This window comes from Pantherophis guttatus, chromosome 4 (genome assembly GCF_059756535.1).
Source record: "Pantherophis guttatus breed Tessera chromosome 4, ASM5975653v1, whole genome shotgun sequence".
NCBI classification, from domain to species: Eukaryota; Metazoa; Chordata; class Lepidosauria; order Squamata; family Colubridae; genus Pantherophis; species Pantherophis guttatus.
Window position 1 is genome coordinate 25,869,716 of NC_142066.1, and position 20,728 is coordinate 25,890,443.

Sequence of the window (20,728 nt, forward strand, 5' to 3'; positions counted from 1 at the left end):
TTTAATCATATCACCCTTAAGAAACTTTTTCTTTCTTTCCTATCTAACTTCTAATCATGCCACTATCTAAAAAAAGGAAGAAAAAAAGGAAGAGAGAGAGAAAAGGAAAAGCAACTCAGAACAACAAAAAAGAAATCATCCATCTATCATCTCTTGCCCACTTCAATATTTTAATTGCTATGCTTTAAAAGAAAAATAGGAAAAAGGAAAAGCAAATCAAAACAACAACAAAAACAGAAATCATCTATCCATCATCTCTTGTCTGCTTCAATATTTAATTGCTATGGGTTTTTTTTTTACTTGCTTCCCAAATTCCTCACTTAAATCTTTGTTTCTGTCTCTGTCTGCTTCTTGAATCTTCTATCTAGATATTCCTTCCATCTCTACCCTCTCTCACTGCCTAATTTCTAAAATTTCTACCCAGGCCCATCTTCCTTTCAAACATATCTTCCCATTCTCTTAATATATTTTCCCCCTGGTTTAATTCATCAATCACTATTTTCATTATTGTTTCCTCTTTCTCTTCTTCCTTCATTTCTTCTGTTGATGCCTCCCTTTCCTGAGTGTCTTGGTCTTTACTTATCATCCCTCATATGGTATTTTCCATTTTTTCCATAATCTCCTTAAGTTAAGGAGATTATGGATTATAAGAGATTATAAGAGCCTTGGTGGTGCAGCGGACTAAGTGCTGTTATGTAGCACTTAGCTGCCAACTGCCTACAATTAGTACGAGTTCAAATCTCACCAGGCTCAAGGTTGACTCAGCCTTCCATCCTTCCAAGGTAGGTAAATTGAGGACCCAGACTGTTGGGGGCAATAAGATGACTTTGTAGAAACACCGCTAATGGGGGCCCAAAAGCCCTAATAAGCAGGTATATACAAAAGAATGAAGGCTATTGCTATAGTGCATTGTAAGCCGCCCTGAGTCTTCGGAGAAGGGCGGCATATAAATTGAAATAATAATAAATAAATAAATAAATAAATAAATTCTTTCTCCATAGTGTCTTTTGTATTTTGAAAAAGTAAGCCCATCTCCTTCACAATTCCATTCATTTCTTCCTTCTTAAGTATCTTGTTTTGTTTTTAAAAATTCATTTTTTATCCAGCAGTCCAAGAACTATTTATTCAGTCTTTAAGTTACCCTTCAAGGAGTGCACTATTCCCAGTTCTTTGTGTCCCATAGGTTAACAATCAGTTCCATTTAAGTAGTCCAAGAGGTTATCAAAAGCTCCTTTAAGTCCCCTTTACAGATTCAGTCTTCTAGTATAACACTCAAGTGTCTCTTTAATTGAATAGCTTCATTTTCATATTTGGATCTCAGTAGTCATAGAGTAGCTAAAAGAAATCCAATGGGTTTTCACTGTTCTTCATATAGGTATTCCCAGATTTGTAATTTTTCCTTTCGTCAGCAGGTGGCATTCTCCACTTAAATTTCCATTTACTAGACAATCATCCATCGTCCTTTTGGTTATAAAACAGTTATAAAAGTAGAATAAGTTTTGTAAGTAAATAATTCCAGCATTTAAAATGCCTTCTCAGCACCACATCTTCCAAATTTAGGAGTCCAATTTCTATTTATTTCAAAATATATGATTTTACTCTCTTGTGCCTTCATTTTTGCTCAGGTATTTCCTCTGAATGCCCCAAAATGTTTAGATGCCATTTTAACACATAGTTCTGAGCTCTAGATTGTTTCTTGGGGTTAATTTAGAGCAAAAAAAAAAATCCTCTCCCCCAGTTCCAGCACCATTCACCTACTTCTCTCCAGCACCAGTCTTAGTTGTTCTTTGGTTGTCCCAACTTTGTGGCAGCCATCTTTAGCTGCTTCTTCTTCTTGCCATGGCTGAGAGGGAAAAAGAACCCCGGGCCAGAGAGGAGACCTGCAACTCTCCTTGACCTCACAGGGTACCCCTTTTTTGCTTTACCGCCCCTACAGGGCATCTTTGGCTCCCTCCGGAGCCCACAAACAGGAAGAACTCGGCACGGGAGCATGGAGACCCACCCCGCATGTCCCATCTCACCACAATATCAACTGGAAGTCCAGCCTTCACAATTTTAATATGTAGCCTTCAACTCCCAGAATTTTGGAAGCGGAAGTCTACAATTCTTAAGATTGTTAAAATTGAAAGACACTTTTATTCAACAATCTGTGTAGAACAATTGTCAGAAGAAAACCATCTCTGTGACCTCCTAACAATTGCCATCAGAAACAGAAATTTTCAAACTTACATTTTCCAAAAAATAAATTCCTGATCAAGAAAGCATCTGCATTTGAATAACATTTTAATGACCTTAATCACTCATGGAACATCATGTTCTTACGTAACCCTAAAGTTTCACAGAATACAGTTTTATAAACCCCGACCATACCCCGGACTATAAGACACACTGGAATATAAGACACATCCTAGTTTTTGGGGAGGAAAATAAGAAAAAAAACTGATTGGAGGTAGATTGGCCTCCTGGAATACCTCCAATCACCTGTTCCCAGAGGTGAACTTTAGTAACATTTGGTTGTGAGATCTGCACCTTGCTTTTTTTCAGCCTCTGAAACCTTTGTTTCAGAGGCTGGGTACGGCTGCATTCGGACTATAAGACGCACCCAGATTTTCACCCTCCTTTTTGGGGTAAAAAGGTATGTCTTATACTCCGAAAAATACAGTATGTAAAAGAAAAACGTAATACACCTGAAATACTTTGGAACATTGTACTTTGAACTGATGAAACAAGAATCAGTTTCATCAATGTTCAGCCACAGCCACATAAAATGCATTTTGAATAACAAAGAATGAAAAATATGAAGAAAATATCATTTTGTACTAACTGTTAGGCAGGTGAGTTGCTCTGTTATGCTTTTGGAGCTTGTGGCTTCTTGTGTAGATACAAGGAAAAATAGATTCCCCAAATGCCAACATATCCCAGTGATAAAATTGAAAGTGAAATTGAAACCACACATCTTGAAGTTGTTGATGTTCAGAAACACTAACGTAAAGAGCAACACAAGTACCTGGGGAAGATTAACTCCTGCAAATAAAGTAGGCCAGAATTATGGAGAGAATGGAGAAGCCATTTCTACCTCTTAACAGACTGACTTCCTTCCATAGGAATGGAGGGAACATAGCTTGAAGCTGGATCCAGGCACGTGCAATGAAATCAGACATGCATCCCTTCAGACTGGTGGCATCCAAAATGAACCATTCTTAATTTTGGGGAAATATGATCACTTGACAATATGTTCCCTGTTTTCCTATTGTTGAAAGTGTCATAGAGCATAGGGCACTATTTATCGCATAATTTGTTCTAGGAATATATTTTGATAATACTGGTAAATAGAAGCACAGAGCAACAGGGAAGGCAACCAAACGTGTTTAGAGGAAGATTTTTTTTTCCAACAGAAAAAAAAAGACGTCTCTTGCTACTAGTTGAAAGCTGTGGCACCAAGCATGAAACAAGAGATTAAGAATACTAGTTAGTTTTCACTATTTGTGTCTTGAAACCAATGTTTCAGGGAAAGTCAATCACAAGGACTTGTGGCATCAAATGAAGTAGATCCATCATGGTATTTTCAGTTTGCTAGCCCTGGAGGGAACACTGGCCTCGAAATGTACCTATGAGCTGTCTCAAAGGTGCTTTTTTGAAAGGCAACTGGACTATGTTTTTTCCCTTGAGGAAGAATAAGTTTTGCTTCTCATCCCAGAAGCTTCATCAGTTCTGGCTGGATGGTAGAGTGGGGGACAAGGGAAATGGAAGTGCGGAGTGGGGGACGGGAAATTCTGACAGGATGTTTGGGGGCGATGGAAGGATTATATTACATTGTACCCCCCGTCTACAACACAGTCTTTTCAGCAGTTCCAAGAAGATTCCACATCCATTCACATTCAGGTAACCCTGAGGGCACAGATTAAGCCCCCAAGTGGCCTCAACAGCTCTGAGAGAGAGTACTAACAACCAGATGACTGCAAAAAAGTATAATCCTTCCATCCATCAATTCACCCTCCACATCCTGTCAGAAATAATCTTTCCATTCCCACCACCACCACCACCAGCAGCCAGCCAGAACCAATGAAGCGTCGTGGATGAGAAGTGAAACTACTACTCCTTCTTCCTCAAGGGAAAAACATTTTCCAGTTCCCTTTTGGAAAAGCACCTTTGAGGGCAACCATGACCTGGATGACTGAGAATCTCCATAGACATTTACCTATGAGTTGTTTTCGGCACCCTCTTAAACAAGATCAGAAGAGAAATAACTGAAAAACAAAAACTAATGTTTTTCCACCCAAGCAGAAAAGTTTATTAAAAATATAGATTAATACAAAAATGCAAACAACTCCCCCATCCCACCCCGCTATACCTCAATAAAACCCCAGTAAGTCTATCCAAACTTGGAATACTGAAACAGGATTCACAGCCATTTATGTTTTAACAATCCTTTCTGAGTTTCTTGACACGTCTTCCCTTCCATTTTTCCCCTGCTCCGTTACAAGCCTGGTTTTGCTCTTTCTCTTCTATCATCCCTTTGCAGTCAATGGGTTTTCTGGTTTAGTCAAGATGGCAGCCATAGAAAATGAGTAACCTCATGTCCACATAGTTGGATGCATCCCTTGCTGTGCTAGATCAGATGATTCACATCCTCTCCCTAACTCAGGCACTGAGAGTCTGATTGTGCGTTGGAAGCAGAATGCGAGGAACGGACACCACCAATTTTTTGGACCTCACCCAGTTCTTCAGACTGGTGAGCCAAGAAAAAGGGGACTGGCAAAATAAAGCATCAGGCAAGGAGGAAAGTTAGCTGAGGGAGGCTGCAGGGTGACATCCAGACCCACGTTCGTAAGAACAATGTCTGTGGTTTGGAGGACAACCTAGGATCCCTGGATGATGAAACATCTGTCACTGGAGATCAAGAGGTCGGGATGACATGGAGAAAAAAGAGGGTCAAGGAGTGCTCAGGGTGACTTGGTGCTTGGGGGAAAAATATTAGACAATTCATGAGTAGTTTGAGGAATAGGTGCTTTGGGGAAAGGGAAAAGATGAGAAGGAAAGGGCTCCTGTAGATATTTTACTGTAGACTCGGGTCAACACTCTTCCTCCTCAGACAGGGCATCCAGTTCAGCCAGTTTTTGCTGTAGCATCTCATCCAGTTTAGCAGACTGGGGCTGGGCCTGTTTTCCCTTTGCCCTACGTCCCTTCCGGAGGCGGGTTTTGCGTTGCTTGTGGGGAAGGCCCACCTCCCGGAACTCTATTGCCCTCTTCAGCTTGCGTTGGCTGGTGAAGACAAGGGCTCCCTTGCGTTCCAGTGGTACCTCAAATATGGTCTCAAATAATCTGCAAGGAGAAAGAGGAGCAGACAGGATACCAAATTTAAAAAGGAGAAGCTGTCTCTGAAGTTCCTTAACAGGGAGACCAGCTTTAGGCTGGTAGCTATCAAACAGGCTAAAAGGAGGACAGATCTAACTGTAAAACTCCCAATATTTAGCAGCAGGGGGGAAGTGATGTCAGCGTTCAGGCCATCATTAAGTGCAGAACATGTTCTGGATGTAGGCAAGGCATGTAATTGCGATGTCATCAAACAATTTTGGCAATCTTCTTAGTGGGTGCCCAAAAGGTCAAGAGTGAAAGAAAAGAGGAAAGGGTATAAAATGCGAACCCAAGGAAAAATGTAAAACACCTCCATAGCAAAATATCTACTGTATCTTTTTGAATGTAGAGCATTTTGTATTCACTGCTTGCTTGTTAAAGAACTGCTTGACCCCACCCAAGAATGAGAAAATTCTAAAAGGGGCAACAGGTGATTTATTATAGTGCAGTAGTTCTCCACATTCTCTTCACCACCAGGACTCCCTTTAAATACCTTTTAGGCCACGGACCACCAAGACTTAACTCAGGATAACTTTTATTGTTATTTTTTTACTACAAGCACACCGGCCCACATTAAAAATGAAATGAAAAATGAATTCTATTGCCTGTTCTCAAGAGTGTATATCTACCCAAACACATAAATAACACACATATACACATGCTATATACATACATACATATTTACCTGCACCATCAGATTTAAATAACATTTCTTCATGCCTTCGCAGACCCTCATGACAACATCGCAGTCTCCCGGGAGTCTGCCGTCCCCCAGACGTCCGCAGTGCCCCAGGGGTCTGGGGACCACAGGTGTTATAGAGAACAGCACAGAAATTCTGCATGACTGCAGTAAATGGGAAGCATGAAATGAACCTAGGCTGGAATAGTTGCTCCATGATGAATTCCGTAAGCCCTCCGTGGTCCATCAGTTAGATGGGTGTGGTTCACTGGTGCATTTGAGTCCAACACAATCAATGTTAACTTGCATGTTGCTTCCACAACAGGGAGCAAATGCTAAGGCAGTGTTTCTCAAACTCAGCAACCTTTTAAGATGTGTGGATTTCAACTCCCAGAATTTCCACAGCCAGCATTCTGGAATGAAAGAAATATGGGCTTCAATCACGCTGGCTGGGAGATTTCTGGGAATTCAAAGTCCACGCATCTTAAAATGGCTTAGGGTGAGAAACACTGTGTTAAAGTAACACATAGTTGATACTGCATTTATGCTCTTTCAACACTACAGTTGCAAAGCAATTGTCTTCTACCAGTCTAGTACAGTGGTTCTCATCCTGTGGTCCGTGGATCCCTGGGGGGGCTGGAGGGGGGGCAGCGATGTCATTGCAGGAGGTGCAGGAAGGCTTGAAGAAATGTTATGATTTGAATCTTGAGTTAAGTCTTGGGGATCTGTGGCCACAAAAGTTATTTTAAGGGGGTTCATGGTGAAGAAAAGGTGGAGAACCACTAGTCTAGTATTTTTATATGCATTAGCTTTCTTCCACTGTGTACCCTCCAAATCATGTCTCAACCATCCCAGCCAATATAGCCAGAAGATCTTTGGTTAGAAACTGTCAAAGCATTTCTTTTTCAAGCATGTTGACTCTACTTGGCTATTGTGAGTCCTAGATTGAACACAGACTTTGTATTGTGGTTTGTTTAACTATGGTTTGCAGAACTCATAATTGATTTCACAAAGCTGCTGAGCCATAAACCAGTGTGTAGAGATGGTCAGGTCCCACCACCTTATGAGTCCACCATGTATCAGCCTGGCCAATCTGGACCAAGGACCAAACAATCCATTAGCAGGGCCTTCTCACCTCTTCTCCTTAGGTGAATGATAGTTCTTGTTCGTGTAGATCTCCTCCAGACTGAACACCTCCTTCTTCAGCCTGAGAAAGGAGAAAAGGGGAACATATTACCTTGAAATAAATTGGCCAAGTAGGGGAAAATATCTGTGAGATGGGAGAATTGTTCTGCAGAATAATAAAGCATGTTCTAACAGTGTATAGGGTAACATTTTGCTCAATTTTTCAGACAAGTTTCTTAGCCTGCCATTCCATTAGATCTTGACAGAACTGCCCATTGGTTCATATTGTCCACAGCATCTTTGGAAAATGTTCCAGATGCAAGGTTCCAGAATTCCCTTCTCTTTAACCCCTGTTCTTCAGAATTCCAAAAACGTTGATCTCTGACCCACTACCAGAAGGTGCAAATCCTAGATTTGTTCCAATGCAATTGAAAAGAAGATGACCCACAGCAGAACTTTAACCCTGGAAAAGGCCCAGCCTTTTCTGCTGACCCACTGCCCCCTTCCAGCTTGGGTTCGTGGAGAATCTGGATCCTAGGTTTTCTGACCACTATTGGGAAATTTAGAAGCCAATTCCCGTCTTCCTGCAGAAGCATTTTCATTTTGGGCCCATTCTCCCAATTTGTTTAAGGCATGCTCTCACCTGACTGGACGGGGAAGCCCCATGGGGGTGAGATTGACTTGGTGCCTGGCTGGCCTCTTGCGGATTCTTATGCAGGACACCTTCCCTTCTGTGTTCTCTTGAGATCCCTGCAGGTTTTAGGGGAATTAAGTGGGGATAAGCATGGACAGGATGGGAAAGCCAAGCTCTGTAGAGAGGGAAGGTGTTGTCTTAATCCATCCTCACCCCTCACCGCACAGCACTTCCTCTGTTGGGCCCTACATCAAACAGTGACTGACCTTCATCTCATCTTCTGAAAGCATCAACTGCTCTGATGCAACCATGCCCAGGCCAACCGCAGGTACCTTTTGCCCACCGTCTGGGGAGAGGGAGGCGTTCCTGAAAGGACAAAGGAAACAAATCACGTACAGGTCGAAGAGAGTTGAGATGTTCTCCATGTTGTAGAAGTCTGGTCATCGGTTCAGAGAGGACAGAACAAGAAAAGAACTTCAATCTCCACCCAGTTCTTTTCCTCCTAAACTTCCAGATGTGTCACAATTACAAAAGTCCGCATTCTCTGCGTGTACAACAGGAGGTCTGTAATCCAACACTTCTTGTAGGAAAAAGAAAGTGAGCTGACTGAACAGGAGGACCTATTAAATATGCAGCTCACCACGGGAGTTGGAGGAAAGGTGGAGCGAGGAAAAAAGCAAAGAACTGATGACTCTCCCTCTGCAGATTCCAGAACTAGTTAAGAACTGGAAACGCAACTGTGCCTTATGGAGAGAAACGGACCTTAGGGGAACATAGCCTGGTGTAATCTTGATCTTAAAAAACTGCTTTCCAATACTCTTGCTCAAAGTCTTAAACAGAAGACAACAGCCTCCAACATATTCTTGGATTACAGGTAGTCCTCGACGAATGACCAAAATTGAGAGCAAAATTTCTGTAGCTAGGCGAGACAGTTGTTAAAGCGAGTTTTGCCCCATTTTATGACCTTTCTTTGCCAAATTTGTTAATGCAATTGTTAAGTTAGTAATACAGCTGTTAAGTGAATCTGGCTTCCCCGTTGACTTTGCTTTTCGGAAGGTTGCAGGAGGAGACCACATGACCCTGGAACACTGCAACCATCATAAATGGGAACGATCTGAATTTTGATCACGTGACCACAGGGATGGTACAATGGCTGTAACTGTGAAAAACAGTCAGAAGTCACTTTTTTCAATGCCATTGTAACTTCGCTCAGTATATGAACTGTTGTAAATCGAAGACTACAACAACCCCTGAACAACTCCTTTATTCCAGGTCATGCTGGCTGGGAATGGAGTCCAAGAACATGTGACCCAAAATCTCCTAACATAAAAAAGATGCTATAAAACAGGGGTACCCAACCCCGGGCCTCAGCCCACTACCGGGCCATGGCCCGTTCAGAACTGGGCCACAGAAGCAGTGGACGAGAAGCTCCATTTGTGCAACCAGGGGGGCATGTGCCCACCACTCTTACAAATGGACCCTTGTGGGCTCCCCTGCCACTTTCGCGTAACCATTCTCTCATCAACAATCCCCAAGGCTGGAAAGGTTGGGGATCGCTGCTGTAATAGATCCAGACTTTCGACAGGGAGGGATAAAAAATCCTGTTCCTTTCTTGCCCTTCCTTTCCTATCAAGGAGCAGCCGGGAAATGAAGCATATGCCTGTGCCTTCAGGATCACCCTTAACTTGTTGGGGGCGGACCTGAGGTTCTTTGAGGGGATAACATACATCTCTGGGGAAGAGGGAGGGAAAAGTTTTTACCTGGAATGAACTGGGTCAGGTTCATGACAGCAGGATGGTGTCAGGGAAGAGTAGGAGGATGGATCACAGTGGGCAGTGTGAACCAAGGGTCGTGGCAAGAGGCGAGCAGGGGGACTGCTGAAGGGGTACACTTCCTTACGCAGGCAGGGCAGCGTGGGACGGTCCAGTTCTCGAGATACTTCCAGACTGCAAACCGTGTGTCGGCGTTGCCGCAGCTGCGGCAAAGGAGAAAGCACTGAAGAGATGTTTTGCCAAGAACAGGCTCTAGGAAAATCAGGGCAGGAGTAGCTACGTCCAAGGTGGGGCTGTGGAGCCGGCTCTCCTTGGCTCAAGCGCCACTGGCGGATGGGGGGCCTCCCGCTCACCACCAGGTGGTCAGCTTCTTCTTTCTCTTCTTCATGGCAAGAGCTCCTCTTGCGGGGGCGTGGTTCAGAAATGGCGATTTTCACTTCAATTTTGACTCCCGGACGAGGGGTGGCTGGTGGAGTTGTTGCCACTTCGTCCGCATTTGCTGGAGGACGTGGTGATGGGGGTGGAGATCTTTCAGCAGGTGGCGGGGATGGTTTGGATGGGCTGAGGAAGATGTCAGCAAAGGCTTCCAGTTTCGAACGCATGCTTTGGAAGACTGGGGCCAAGCCCCAGGGCCTGAAACGCGGGACAATGGACGGACGCAAGAGAGTCGAAGCCGAGGTAGGTCTGGATGTTTCAGAGGATGGACCTGATGGAAGGGGAAAGATATGGCTGTTATACAGGAAGTATTTTGAGGGCCATTTACACGAGATGTTCAAACACAGCCATGCGATGATTTATTTATTTATATTTCTTACATGTAGTCCTTGACAATTGAGCCCAGAATTTATGTTGCTAAATGAGAAAGGTGTTAAGTGAGTTTTGCCCCATTTTACGACCTTTCTTGCCAGTTATTAAGTGAATCACTGCAACTGTTAAATTAGTAACACGGTTGTTAATTGAATGTAGATTCCCCATTGATTGTGCTTGTTGGATCGCAAAAGATGATCATGTGACCCGTCAGAAATACGAACCAGTTGTCAAGAATCCCAATATAAATCTCATAACCATGGGGGATGCTGCAATGGTCATAAGTGTGACAAATGGTCACTTTTTTCAGTGCCGCTGTAACTTTGAATGGTCACTAAGCAAACTGTTGTAAGTAGAGGGCTACATGTACTTCTTAACCGCCCATCTACCTCAGAGAGGGGCACTGATGATCTCAAAGCAACAAAGGGAGAGTTTGGAATATTTCTCTGGCTGGCACCTTTCAAAGAATGTTGTTGGTCAGGAAATCTTACTTCCAATTAATTAAGAGGGAAGTCCTGTCTTAGCAGGGGGCAGCACTTGGCTGATTTCAGAAGTTAACCAAGATCAAACCTGGTTAGTACTCAGAGGAGGGACTCCTGTCCCCCAGAACATGCCAGAGAAGTTACTAGATTTGGAAGTTGAAGAAAATCCTGCCAGGAGGTAGTGGTAAGCTTTTTTCATACTATTTACTTGCTAAATTTGTTTATTGATTAAATCTATATGCATCTCGCCACCATGTGATACTGGGCAGCTTCCAATGTCATAAAATAACATAAAAAACTATTAGTTCATTACAAATATTAATAATTAAATTTAAAACATTAAAGTTAACAAAAACACTAGGCCCATGATGGCGAACCTGTGGCACGCATAGCCATATCAGTGGGCTCAGCTCTGGCGCGCATGCACGCACTGGCCAGTTGATTTTCAGGCCTTCTGGGCCCACCAGAAATAGGGAAACAGGCTGTTTCCTGGGTCCGGAGGGCCTGGGGATGGGTGGGGAAGGCCTGTTTTTCTTTCTTACCTGGCCCCTGATCCTTTCTATGAGTCTAGGGAGGGTGAAAACAGCCCTTCCCACTCCCTCGGAGGCACTCTGGAGGCCTGAAAGGGCCCATTTCCCAACTCCTGGTGGGACACGAAGTGACGTTTTTTGCTGTCCCCAGCCTCCAGAGACTCCTAGAGAGGCTAGACAGAGGGTCAATTCACAGTCCCTCAGACTGTTGGGGGGCCAGACCAGCTGGGTGGGCATGGGTAGGTGGTCATGTGACTGGGTGGGGGTGGCCAATTTAGCAGTCCATTAAGCAATGCACACAAATTAAACTTTAATTAATTTTGCTCTTGGGGTGTTTTATTTGTTTCTGATTGCATGTTGTGCTATTTTGGTTGACTTTTCTTTTTTACTAGATCATTTTTTCAGTTGTTTAGGAGTCTAGTGGTTCGCTTCAGGAAACTCAGTTTTGCAGCAATTCTTCTCAGCCCCAAGAAGCTTGAAAAGTCTCTCTCTGTCTCTTCTCTTCTCTTCTCTTCTCTTTCTTTCTGTCTATCTCTTTCTCTTTCCCTATCTATCTTCTGGAGGCGGGGGAGGTGAAAAATGGGACCGTTTTGGGCCTCCTGGGACATCCGTATGCCCTGTTTTTCTCCTCTCCCACTTCCAGAAGCATTCTGCAGGCCAAAAACGGGTGAAAATCAAATGGGCCATTTTTTGGCCTCCTGGAAAGCCCCCTTTTTCATCTCCCTCGCCTCCAGAAAGTCTCTGCAGGCCAAAATTGTTGGCCTTACGTTTCAGTTCCAGCTCGTGGGGCTCACGAAGGTAAGTCCTGCACTCGGCTGAAGGGTGGGTGGGGTGATGTGAGCAGGGTAGCCTTGTGGTCCCGCGAGGCCGGATTAATGGCTTCGATGGGCTGCATGCAGCCCATGGGCTGTAGCTTGAGGATCCCTGTTCCAAAGGGTGGAAGCCACAGCAGGAAAGGCTCTTCTCCTGAATCCCCCACCGACCAAAATTCATCAGCCAATGGGATCAACAATATGCCCCTTCTGCACATGAGGCAGGCCAAACCCATTGGGATGAGATGGCTCCTCAGGTAGCCTGGGTCCATGACCAGGCCATAATGTTTTTGCCAAGAAAACTGTCTAGATCATCAACACAAAGTGTCTGACTTTCACCAAATTGTCAATTTGCCTTGAAAAGAGCAGTGTTTTTCTGTACAGGTAATCCTTGATTTACAATAGTTCACTTAGTGGCTATTGGAAGTTATATTGGCACTGGAAAAGTGTGACTTATGACTGTTGTTCACACTTACAACTGTTGCAGCATTCCCATGGCCATGTGAGCAAAATTCAGATGCTTGGCAATTGAGTTCTATTTATGATGGTTGCAGTGTCTGGAGCGATCCCCTTTTGTGACCTTCTAACGAGCAAAGTCAATAGAGGAATCCAGATTCACTTAACAACCATGTTACGAACTTAACAACTACAGTAATTCATTTGACAACTATGACAAGAAAGGTTGTAAAATGGGGCAAAGTTCACTTAACAAATGTCTCGCTTAGCAAAAGAAATTTTGGGTTCAATTGTGGTCGCAAGTTGAGGACTACCTGTACACGACATCCTTTCCTAGGATGTTCCTAGTGCTGCAAACGATGAAAAAGCCCAAAGTCAAAAGTGCTCTAGAGCAGGGGTCTCCAACCTTGGCAACTTTTAAGCTTGGAGGACTTCAACTCCCAGAATTCCCCAGCCAGCAAAGCTAGTTGGGGAATTCTGGGAGTTGAAGTCCGTCAGGCTTAAAGTTGCCAAGGTTGGAGACCCCTGCTCTAGAGCATCATCTTATTCTCTTCCTCATCTTTCGCCTCTCTTTTCCTTCCTTTTTTCACTGTTCCTCTTTTCTTGCTCTTTTTCTCACTCACAACAATATTGCTAAATATTTGCAAGGGTATAGTAATTCGCATTCATTTTTGTCCTCAACAGTGGTGTCCGTAATGCTAGCACATGTCAAGATTAATAAATAAAGGGAAGAGGAGGCATTCTCATCACAGATTGAGATAGAAAAAAATTCCTTTCCCTTTTCATTAGTGTTTCTTAACCATGGCGGGCTGGGGAATTCTGGGAATTGGAATCCACAAATTTTAAGTCACCAAGGTTAAGAAATACTGCCTAATCCAGAATAGCTTGGCGACATAAATCCCCATCTTTTCTAAATAAGTTCAAGAACAGTGTTACATGACATGAATTCCTCCTGCCTTTGCCATTCATTCAAACAGCTTATTTTAGTATTATTTCTTTGAGGATCCTTTCCCAAAAACACAACCCATGGCCACAGAAAGGTTGATCACTTTTGCTATCAGTGTTTAGGTATAAACATATTTTTTGCATACTACCAGACCCCTTTATTTAATTCAGAGCACCACCAAACCTGTGTGATGCTCCTGGTCGTGTAGATCTGAAGGCACTGGTGTTTCCATGCTTGATGACTGATGAGGCAATTCCTGCTGATCACTCCTGAGCAAGAACAGAAACAATGGGAAGTGATGGGCAATCGTTTTAGCTCTTCGGTCTGATGATGTTCTGGAACAGCCTTCTCCAATTAGAAATTTACCCAGCTACTAGCATTAAAGAATAAAAAGTGTTAATTCCTCCCCAATCCAGAGATTCCAAATAAAGTGGACTTCCATTCTGGCAATTGTCCTACCAGCATGGCATTTGGCAATCACAGTACCTGGAAGGCTAACACACCTGGGGAGTGGCCTGTTAAGGAAGACTACTCTCAAGATCTATTTGGCAGCACAACCATAATCCTGGTGAAGAGAAAAGATGGCTTAGTAATTCCTCCACCCTAAAGTGGAAACACTCACCTGCAAGGAGATGGAAAGTTCTCCAGACGTTCCTGGCCAACGCCAGCATCCTGCTGGTGAGAAAAGAGGTCTGAATCAAAATGGGACCACCTTCCTTCTGACCCCAACCTGCTAAAGGTTTGCCCATGTGCCCTTTCCCCAGGATGATTTCCCGCAGCAAAACTCACCTGGGCTTCGGTCAACTGACAATCCTCCAAAGCGGGGATTGACTGATGAGCCTCCTCTTCTGGGGTGGCCCGTATCCCCTCTCTCCCATTTATTAGAGGGACTCCATTCTGCAGGCGCTGCCTCTTGGTTTGCAGGCGCTCTGACTCACGGCAGTGAGGGGGGTAGAGTCTTTGGTCCCCCAACTTCCGGCATGTGTGAGCCTGAGGTTCCTGGCAGAGCCGAGAACCTACCTTAGGCAGAAGGGATCTGAAGGAGCAAGACAGACAGGTAGCTGCTGACATTCACAAGCCAAACTATCAACCTTTGTCTCCTGGATCCTTGCTCACCTGCACACAGTGCTATTCTGTCTGTTTCTTGGCCAGGAAACTTTGGTCTCATTCCCAGATGAGACCTGGAGGGGTTTTTGGGAAGGAAACAAGGCAGGCCTTTGTAAAAGGGAGCGTCTTTGTGGAATCTCCTAGACAGAGGGGGAGAGAATCCAACTTTCAAACATCTCTAAACATTAGATAAGAAGCATCTTTTCCTCATCCCGCCAGCCAGCCATGCATTTGCTTTAAAACAGACATTCTTCCTTGGGTAGAAAAGATGAACTAATCTCCCACCTGCTGTGCCAGAATGTCATGCCCCCTCGGAGCCTGAATCTGCGGGGGAAGATGAGCGGACAGAGATTGAGGGGGCAGCTCTGTTGGCTTGGGAGGAAACGGAGGAAGGGCAGAACCAGTCCAGCCAGAGCTGTTGAGGAGTAGAACAGCTCGTAAGTAGAGAGAGACAGGAACAGGAGAGACAGTGCTCAGGACAGGAACAAGGACCACCACCCCCTGACCTGAAAGCACGAAGGCGAGAACATAGATTGAGCCTGTTACGAGGGAGGAGAGTGCCCCGCCCCCCTTCAGAAGGCACACCTGGGGAATGAGACTTAAGGAGACACTGTGGGGAGGGGCATTTGTTAGAAACAAACATTGAATTCTTGAAGCGGTGAGTGCCAACATTTGAACCTTCTTGGATTCCTTGCATTCCTTCAGGCTTTCTGGACTAATTACCTGGATTCTTTGCTTCCTGAACTCCTTATTTTGCCCTGCTGGATTTATTGCTGTGCAGCTGTAAAATATACAGTGCTGGACTGGATTTCTTATTTTGGCTACTGTGTGCTAACCTTGCTTACTGGACTACTCACAGCCAGAGGCTGTTGAAGGTGCTTGTGAGAGCTTTGCTCCAGGACTTATAGTAAGCATGGGGAAGTTTGAGAGCTTAGGTGGAACAATAAAGGGAAGTTAGACCTACTCTCTGGCTGTGTTGCTTTCGTGCCAAGCCCTGGATCATCACATAGAGAGCGCTACAGATCATATGATTAACTCTCCTGATTCAGTTATACAAAACAGAGCACTTAAATGATTTCCTGAACTCAGAGAAACTCTCGGCTGTGACGGGCATAGGCCATCAAATCTACCCATTTGTTCTGTGCAAGTCTAATTGTCAGAACACAAGTTTTGTGAAAAGTTTTAGAGAGACAAGAATTATAACAAATTTATTTTTTCCTATCTCATTCTGACCTACCATCATAGATCAGCCCTGAAAAATGTTAGTAATTCAATCCAAAAATGCATGTCATAGTATAATATCATCATCCCACAAATGGTTAGAAACAGGAAAAATAACTTGCAAGTTTGAAAAGAATTCTATACATAAAAAAGCTTGGATAAATCAAACGGTCTCTGCTTAGTAACAAACAAATAAAAAATCAGGCATCAGCCTGAAACAATCCTAGATAGTGTTTTTGGGGCATCTGGTATGGAAGAGAGATCTGTAAAAGGACATCTATTTTTTTTTTTAATTCTTTATTAAGCAAATTCATATAGCCGCCTAAGTCACGCCTAAGTGATGTCAGGTGGCTATATCATGTTTTGTATCATGCATCTCATTTGTATTCAAGACTTACAAGTGGATTTTCTATGTACCCAGTGGGTACATTTGGGGAAAGGAATTGTTTCAGCCAGAGGGCCCAGAAAAAGACTCAGCGCTGATTTAGCTGGCACAGCACCAGCTTATTACTTCAGAATGCCCAGTCTCAACTAGTAATGAGGGAAGTGCCATCTGCCTACGCAAAGCCTGGGAGATACATTATCCATTCAGTTTAGTAGCCTATCCCACAAATCCCTTTAACATTCATTCCAGGTTTTACAGCATCCTTACAGGCACTTGGGTTGTGGAAAAGTCTTCTACATCAATAGCCAACACCTTTCGCTGTTTCTTCTCCATGGGAGATGCCACATGCCACAGGGTCTCTCCCATCTCACCACAAGCATCCCTGCCTTCTTCCACCATTGACAGGGAGCATTGTTGGAGCCGCTGCCTCTTCATGGGTGACCACTTTTCATCCTCACGTAAGGAGGGTGAGGTTCTGCCTCTATCCAGGGGCTCCAGAAGATGTACAGGGGTTCCCTCCTCCTTAGCTTCAGGTCTGCAAAAGGATAGAGAGAGAGAGAGATGCTCAAAACAACAGCCTGATTCCTCCTCCCCTTCTCCCCACTTTGAATTCCCAGCACAAAAAACATGGCAATCTCTCACCTAGCTTTTCGCCACCTGGCTATCCTCTCAAAAGTGGACAATGGCAAACGACCCCTACTAGAGGTTCCTTCTGGAAAGTTGCATTCCATGGCTAGACTCAGACCCAACACCTTTTGGGGTTCAGGAATTGGGAAGCTGCCCCATTTTTCTACTAGAACCTCATTTCTCACCTCTCTGTGGTGAGACACAAATCAAGTGAATAAATTTTACTTATTTCATTAAAAAACACAGGCATATTTACATAAGGATTCTCCTATGTGTCTGGAAATAATTGGCAATGAGAAAAACTATTAGCTAATTTAATTTAAAAATATCCCCAGATCGAGGTAAGAACAATGGGACAGTTAATGGCTGGAAAATATAACATTTTTAAAAAGATGGATTTTGTATGGTTAAAAAATAGTAAATTTGAGGGTTGGTGTGCCCCAAAGGGATTCTGCTCAGTTTATTGTAGTGAACTGAGTATTTCTGAAGGAAATATAAAACAATTTACAGAAGTCTAAAAAGAAAGGAAAACACTGGCAAAAAGTGATCACATTACAAAACTAAATAAGTTTAGTAGTGTCAAAACACTGAGGAACTTGAAATAGTCCCAAAGTGACTATTTTTTGCTACAAAGTGACAATTAGTGCTACTAATTGAAGACATGTTCATAAGGCACCCAAACCACCATAATAGAACCTCTTTAGGAAGGATTTAATTAAGGAAATAATTAAAACTGTTTTCCAATCTTGGCAGATTTTAAGACTTGTGGACTTCAATTCCCAGAATTCTGCAAGTTAAAGTTCACACATCACAAATTTGCCAATGTTGAGAAACATTGAATTAAACTCTTATGCCTCTTAGGTCTGTTATTCCCCACCTTCTTCAGTTTGGAATTTTAATCATGTTTAATTTTTTAAAAAAATCATTTTTAATAATTTCATCTTGGAATCAAAATGCATTTATTTAAAATATATTCCACCATCCACCAGTTTCTATTCTCATAAACTATTAACAGAGCTGAGCATCCTAAAAAGAAGAGGAATTCATTTTTATTGACAAAATAAAAATGAGACAGCCTATTTCTACACAAAGCTGCCCTTCAGTGGAAGTTACTTACTTCCTGTTTTTTTAACAGATCAGTGTGTGGTGGGGTGTGCTTTTCTAAGAAGAATGGCAAACCCTGCTCTCACCTTTGAAAGGTTTGGTATTTTAAATATTCTTCTAAACCAGTGTTCTCTACCTTGATAACTTTTAGATGTGTGGTCTTCAACTCTCAGAATTCCTCAATTAGTATGACTGGCTACGGAATTCTAGAAATTGGAACCTACACATTTTAGGAGTTGCCAAGGTTGAAGAAAAAAAAATGTTTTAAATGGTGGTGCACAATACACAGAGGTAAGCGAGGAGGTGGGATTACGCCTCAAAGAAGCTAATTATGAATCATTAGCAATCATCTAAATCATACGCTACTAAGACCTATTATTCCTCCCACAGCAGTTTTCCAGGATAAAGAAAAGTTAAACTGAGTTAAAATATCAGAAAATTTCTCTAGTTTAGTTTAGTTTAGTGTCATTGCAACTCGTACAATGAAATTAAATGCCATTTTATATTTATATAAATATAAATTTATATACAGCATGTGTGTATGTGTATGTATGTACTTTCAAGTCAGTATTGGACTCTTGGTGACTTCCTGAACTTGTCCCAGCAGTGTTTTGGACAAGATTTTTGGAAATGGTTTGGCACTGCCACTTTCCAGGGCTGAGAGAGAGTGACTAGCCCAAAATTATCCAGCTGGTTTTGTGCCTGAATGGGACTAGAACTCACAATCACCTGGTTTCTAGCCTGATGGCTTGTAGTCTGTTGCCTTAGCTACTACATAAAACTGATTGCCCTATATAGTGGGATACTGGCATTGTACTATATTAAAGGAATCAAACCAAGACAGAAACCATACCCCACCCCCAATCACTCTACATCTTTTAACAACAGCTGTACATAATTAACCTTTGCAGGACAATTTGAGTGACATGACAAAATCCAAAACTGGATGTCAATTTTATCACCAAGATTCAAAAAAATACAGAATAGTACAGCAGCTTTCAGGTTCTTTAACCTGAGGCAAGATGCCAGAAAAAGCAACTGTTCTTTTACCTCAGCTTTTTCTCACCAAGCTGGCAGATGACAAATTCCTGTGAAGTGAAAAGCTTTCCCACACTTTCCTAGTTTGGCCTTAATAATAAAAAAAAAACCTTAAAAAAATAGTTGGCCTTCATTAAAAGAATTTAGGAACAACAGATTTTTTTTTCTTACATGTAGCAACCCCAACCTTGATTTTTCCCGCTCTTTTTCTTAAGATAGCTGAAAACTTTCACCTCTCCACATATTCCCCATTATAGATAAAAGAGGGTTTTGCAAAAATCACAAGTGTTAAAAAATTGTGTGCTTGTAGAAGAAACAGCAAAAGCCAAATCATGGGACAGGATAGAAATCAAGATAATTCACTGAGTCCCACCAGGCTGAAATTCGAGGCCGACAAGAATACCAATCTTGCTAAAATGATAATTTAAGGAAATGTCCATCCTGGTGTTTTTTTGCTAGAGAGTTTCTACTTAGCAAGGAAGCAGCCAGTCCAACATCTCTCCCATCCCATTCTTCCTCTAACACAGTGGTTCTCAACCTTCCTAATGCTGCGACCCTTTAATACAGTTCCTCATGTTGTGGTGACCCCCAACCATAAAATTATTCCCAAAACCATTGAAAATATGTATTTTCTGAGGGTCTTAGGCGACCCCTGTGAAAGGATCGTTTGACCCCCAAAAGGGTTGCGACCCACAGGTTGAGAACCACTTCTCTAACAGGTGCTTTTTTTCCCCCCCTCCCCCCTCCCAACTCTTTCTGCATCACTTGGCTGGGAGAAACACACCCAGAATCCCTTAGTTGTTGTGTTTGTGTGACTCTTGGCACCAGTTTTTACCAATCTTCCTTATTAAGCAAAGTGGTGGTGGTGGTGGTGGGAAAGGACACAGCAGAAGGCATAATTAATCCCAGGGCTAGGGTTGAAGCAGCTTCCACCTCGGGCTATCGGAACAGACTCCCTTAAGCGCAGCGGAAACCACCCCACAGAAAAAGTCGTGGCTTGTTTTTAAACTTTTAAACACGGGTGGATTTCGATTCCCAGAATTCCCCAGCCTGCGTGGCTGTAAGGTGAGTTGAAATCTATCCACGTTTGAAAAAAAGACCGGCAAAGCCGAACATCGTTTTTTGCAGCCTTTGGGCACCCCCCCCACCTCCTACCCAAAATGTCAGAGGGCACACACACACACACACACACACACACTTGCAGGTCCCTCCGCCCGGGCGACCCCCACCCCTCCCTCCTTCGCCCGGCATAGAGGAAGCCGTGCAACCGCTCCCACGCTTGACGGTCACCAACGGAGAGAGCCGAGGATCCCCGGCTGCCAGCGAAACAACAGGAGCCTTTGCTTCCCACCAAGGACTCCTCCCGGGTCATCCGCCAGGCAGACCCGACCGGCAATCCCCACCCCCCCCTATGCCCCCCGGGGGCTCTCACCTCCAACCCCCACAGAGAAGTGGCAGCAGTCGCGTCGCGAAATAGAGACCGGGGGTCGGGGAGGGAGGAGGAGGAGGAGGAGGAGAAACACGACCACCCCCTCCCTCCGGTTACCAGTTTTTCCTCCTCCCCCTCAGCCCTTTTCTCATCAGCCCTTAAGACGGTCCGGCCGAATCCTGCTTCCAGATCCGGCCAATAGCGGCCCGCTTTGTTTCC

The 20,728-nt window shown here is 43.6% G+C and overlaps 1 protein-coding gene across 4 annotated transcripts; it reads right to left on the reverse strand.

Moving 5' to 3' along the window:
• Positions 1 to 4,265: 4,265 nt before the first annotated feature.
• PRR14 (proline rich 14) lies at positions 4,266 to 20,728 on the reverse strand. 4 transcript variants are annotated; one of them, XM_034419765.3, is made up of 12 exons: positions 20,513 to 20,712; positions 16,954 to 17,127; positions 16,579 to 16,846; positions 14,715 to 14,845; positions 14,388 to 14,634; positions 14,221 to 14,273; positions 13,782 to 13,867; positions 9,554 to 10,271; positions 8,060 to 8,159; positions 7,803 to 7,909; positions 7,170 to 7,241; positions 4,266 to 5,322 (listed from the first exon to the last, which is right to left on the reverse strand). In XM_034419765.3, the coding sequence occupies exons 2-12, from the start codon at positions 17,040 to 17,042 to the stop codon at positions 5,073 to 5,075; spliced, it is 2,121 nt and encodes a 706-aa protein (XP_034275656.1). In that variant the 5' UTR covers positions 17,043 to 17,127; positions 20,513 to 20,712; the 3' UTR covers positions 4,266 to 5,072. The 4 variants fall into 4 exon arrangements, with proteins under 4 accessions (XP_034275656.1, XP_034275657.1, XP_087747931.1 ...); XM_034419766.3 differs by having other exon boundaries at positions 14,221 to 14,270; positions 20,513 to 20,709; XM_087891805.1 differs by lacking the exon at positions 16,954 to 17,127 and having other exon boundaries at positions 20,513 to 20,728.

What these genes read in the sequence shown, in the direction of transcription:
- PRR14 (XM_034419765.3), bottom strand. Translation starts at nt 17,042, where the DNA reads ATGGAATGCAACTTTCCAGAAGGAACCTCTAGTAGGGGTCGTTTGCCA. An exon ending in GCCAGGTGGCGAAAAGCTAG is followed by an intron (nt 16,847 to 16,953) that starts GTGAGAGATTGC and finishes ATCCTTTTGCAG; the next exon opens with ACCTGAAGCTAAGGAGGAGG. An exon ending in GTCAGTTGACCGAAGCCCAG is followed by an intron (nt 14,274 to 14,387) that starts GTGAGTTTTGCT and finishes TTTTCTCACCAG; the next exon opens with CAGGATGCTGGCGTTGGCCA.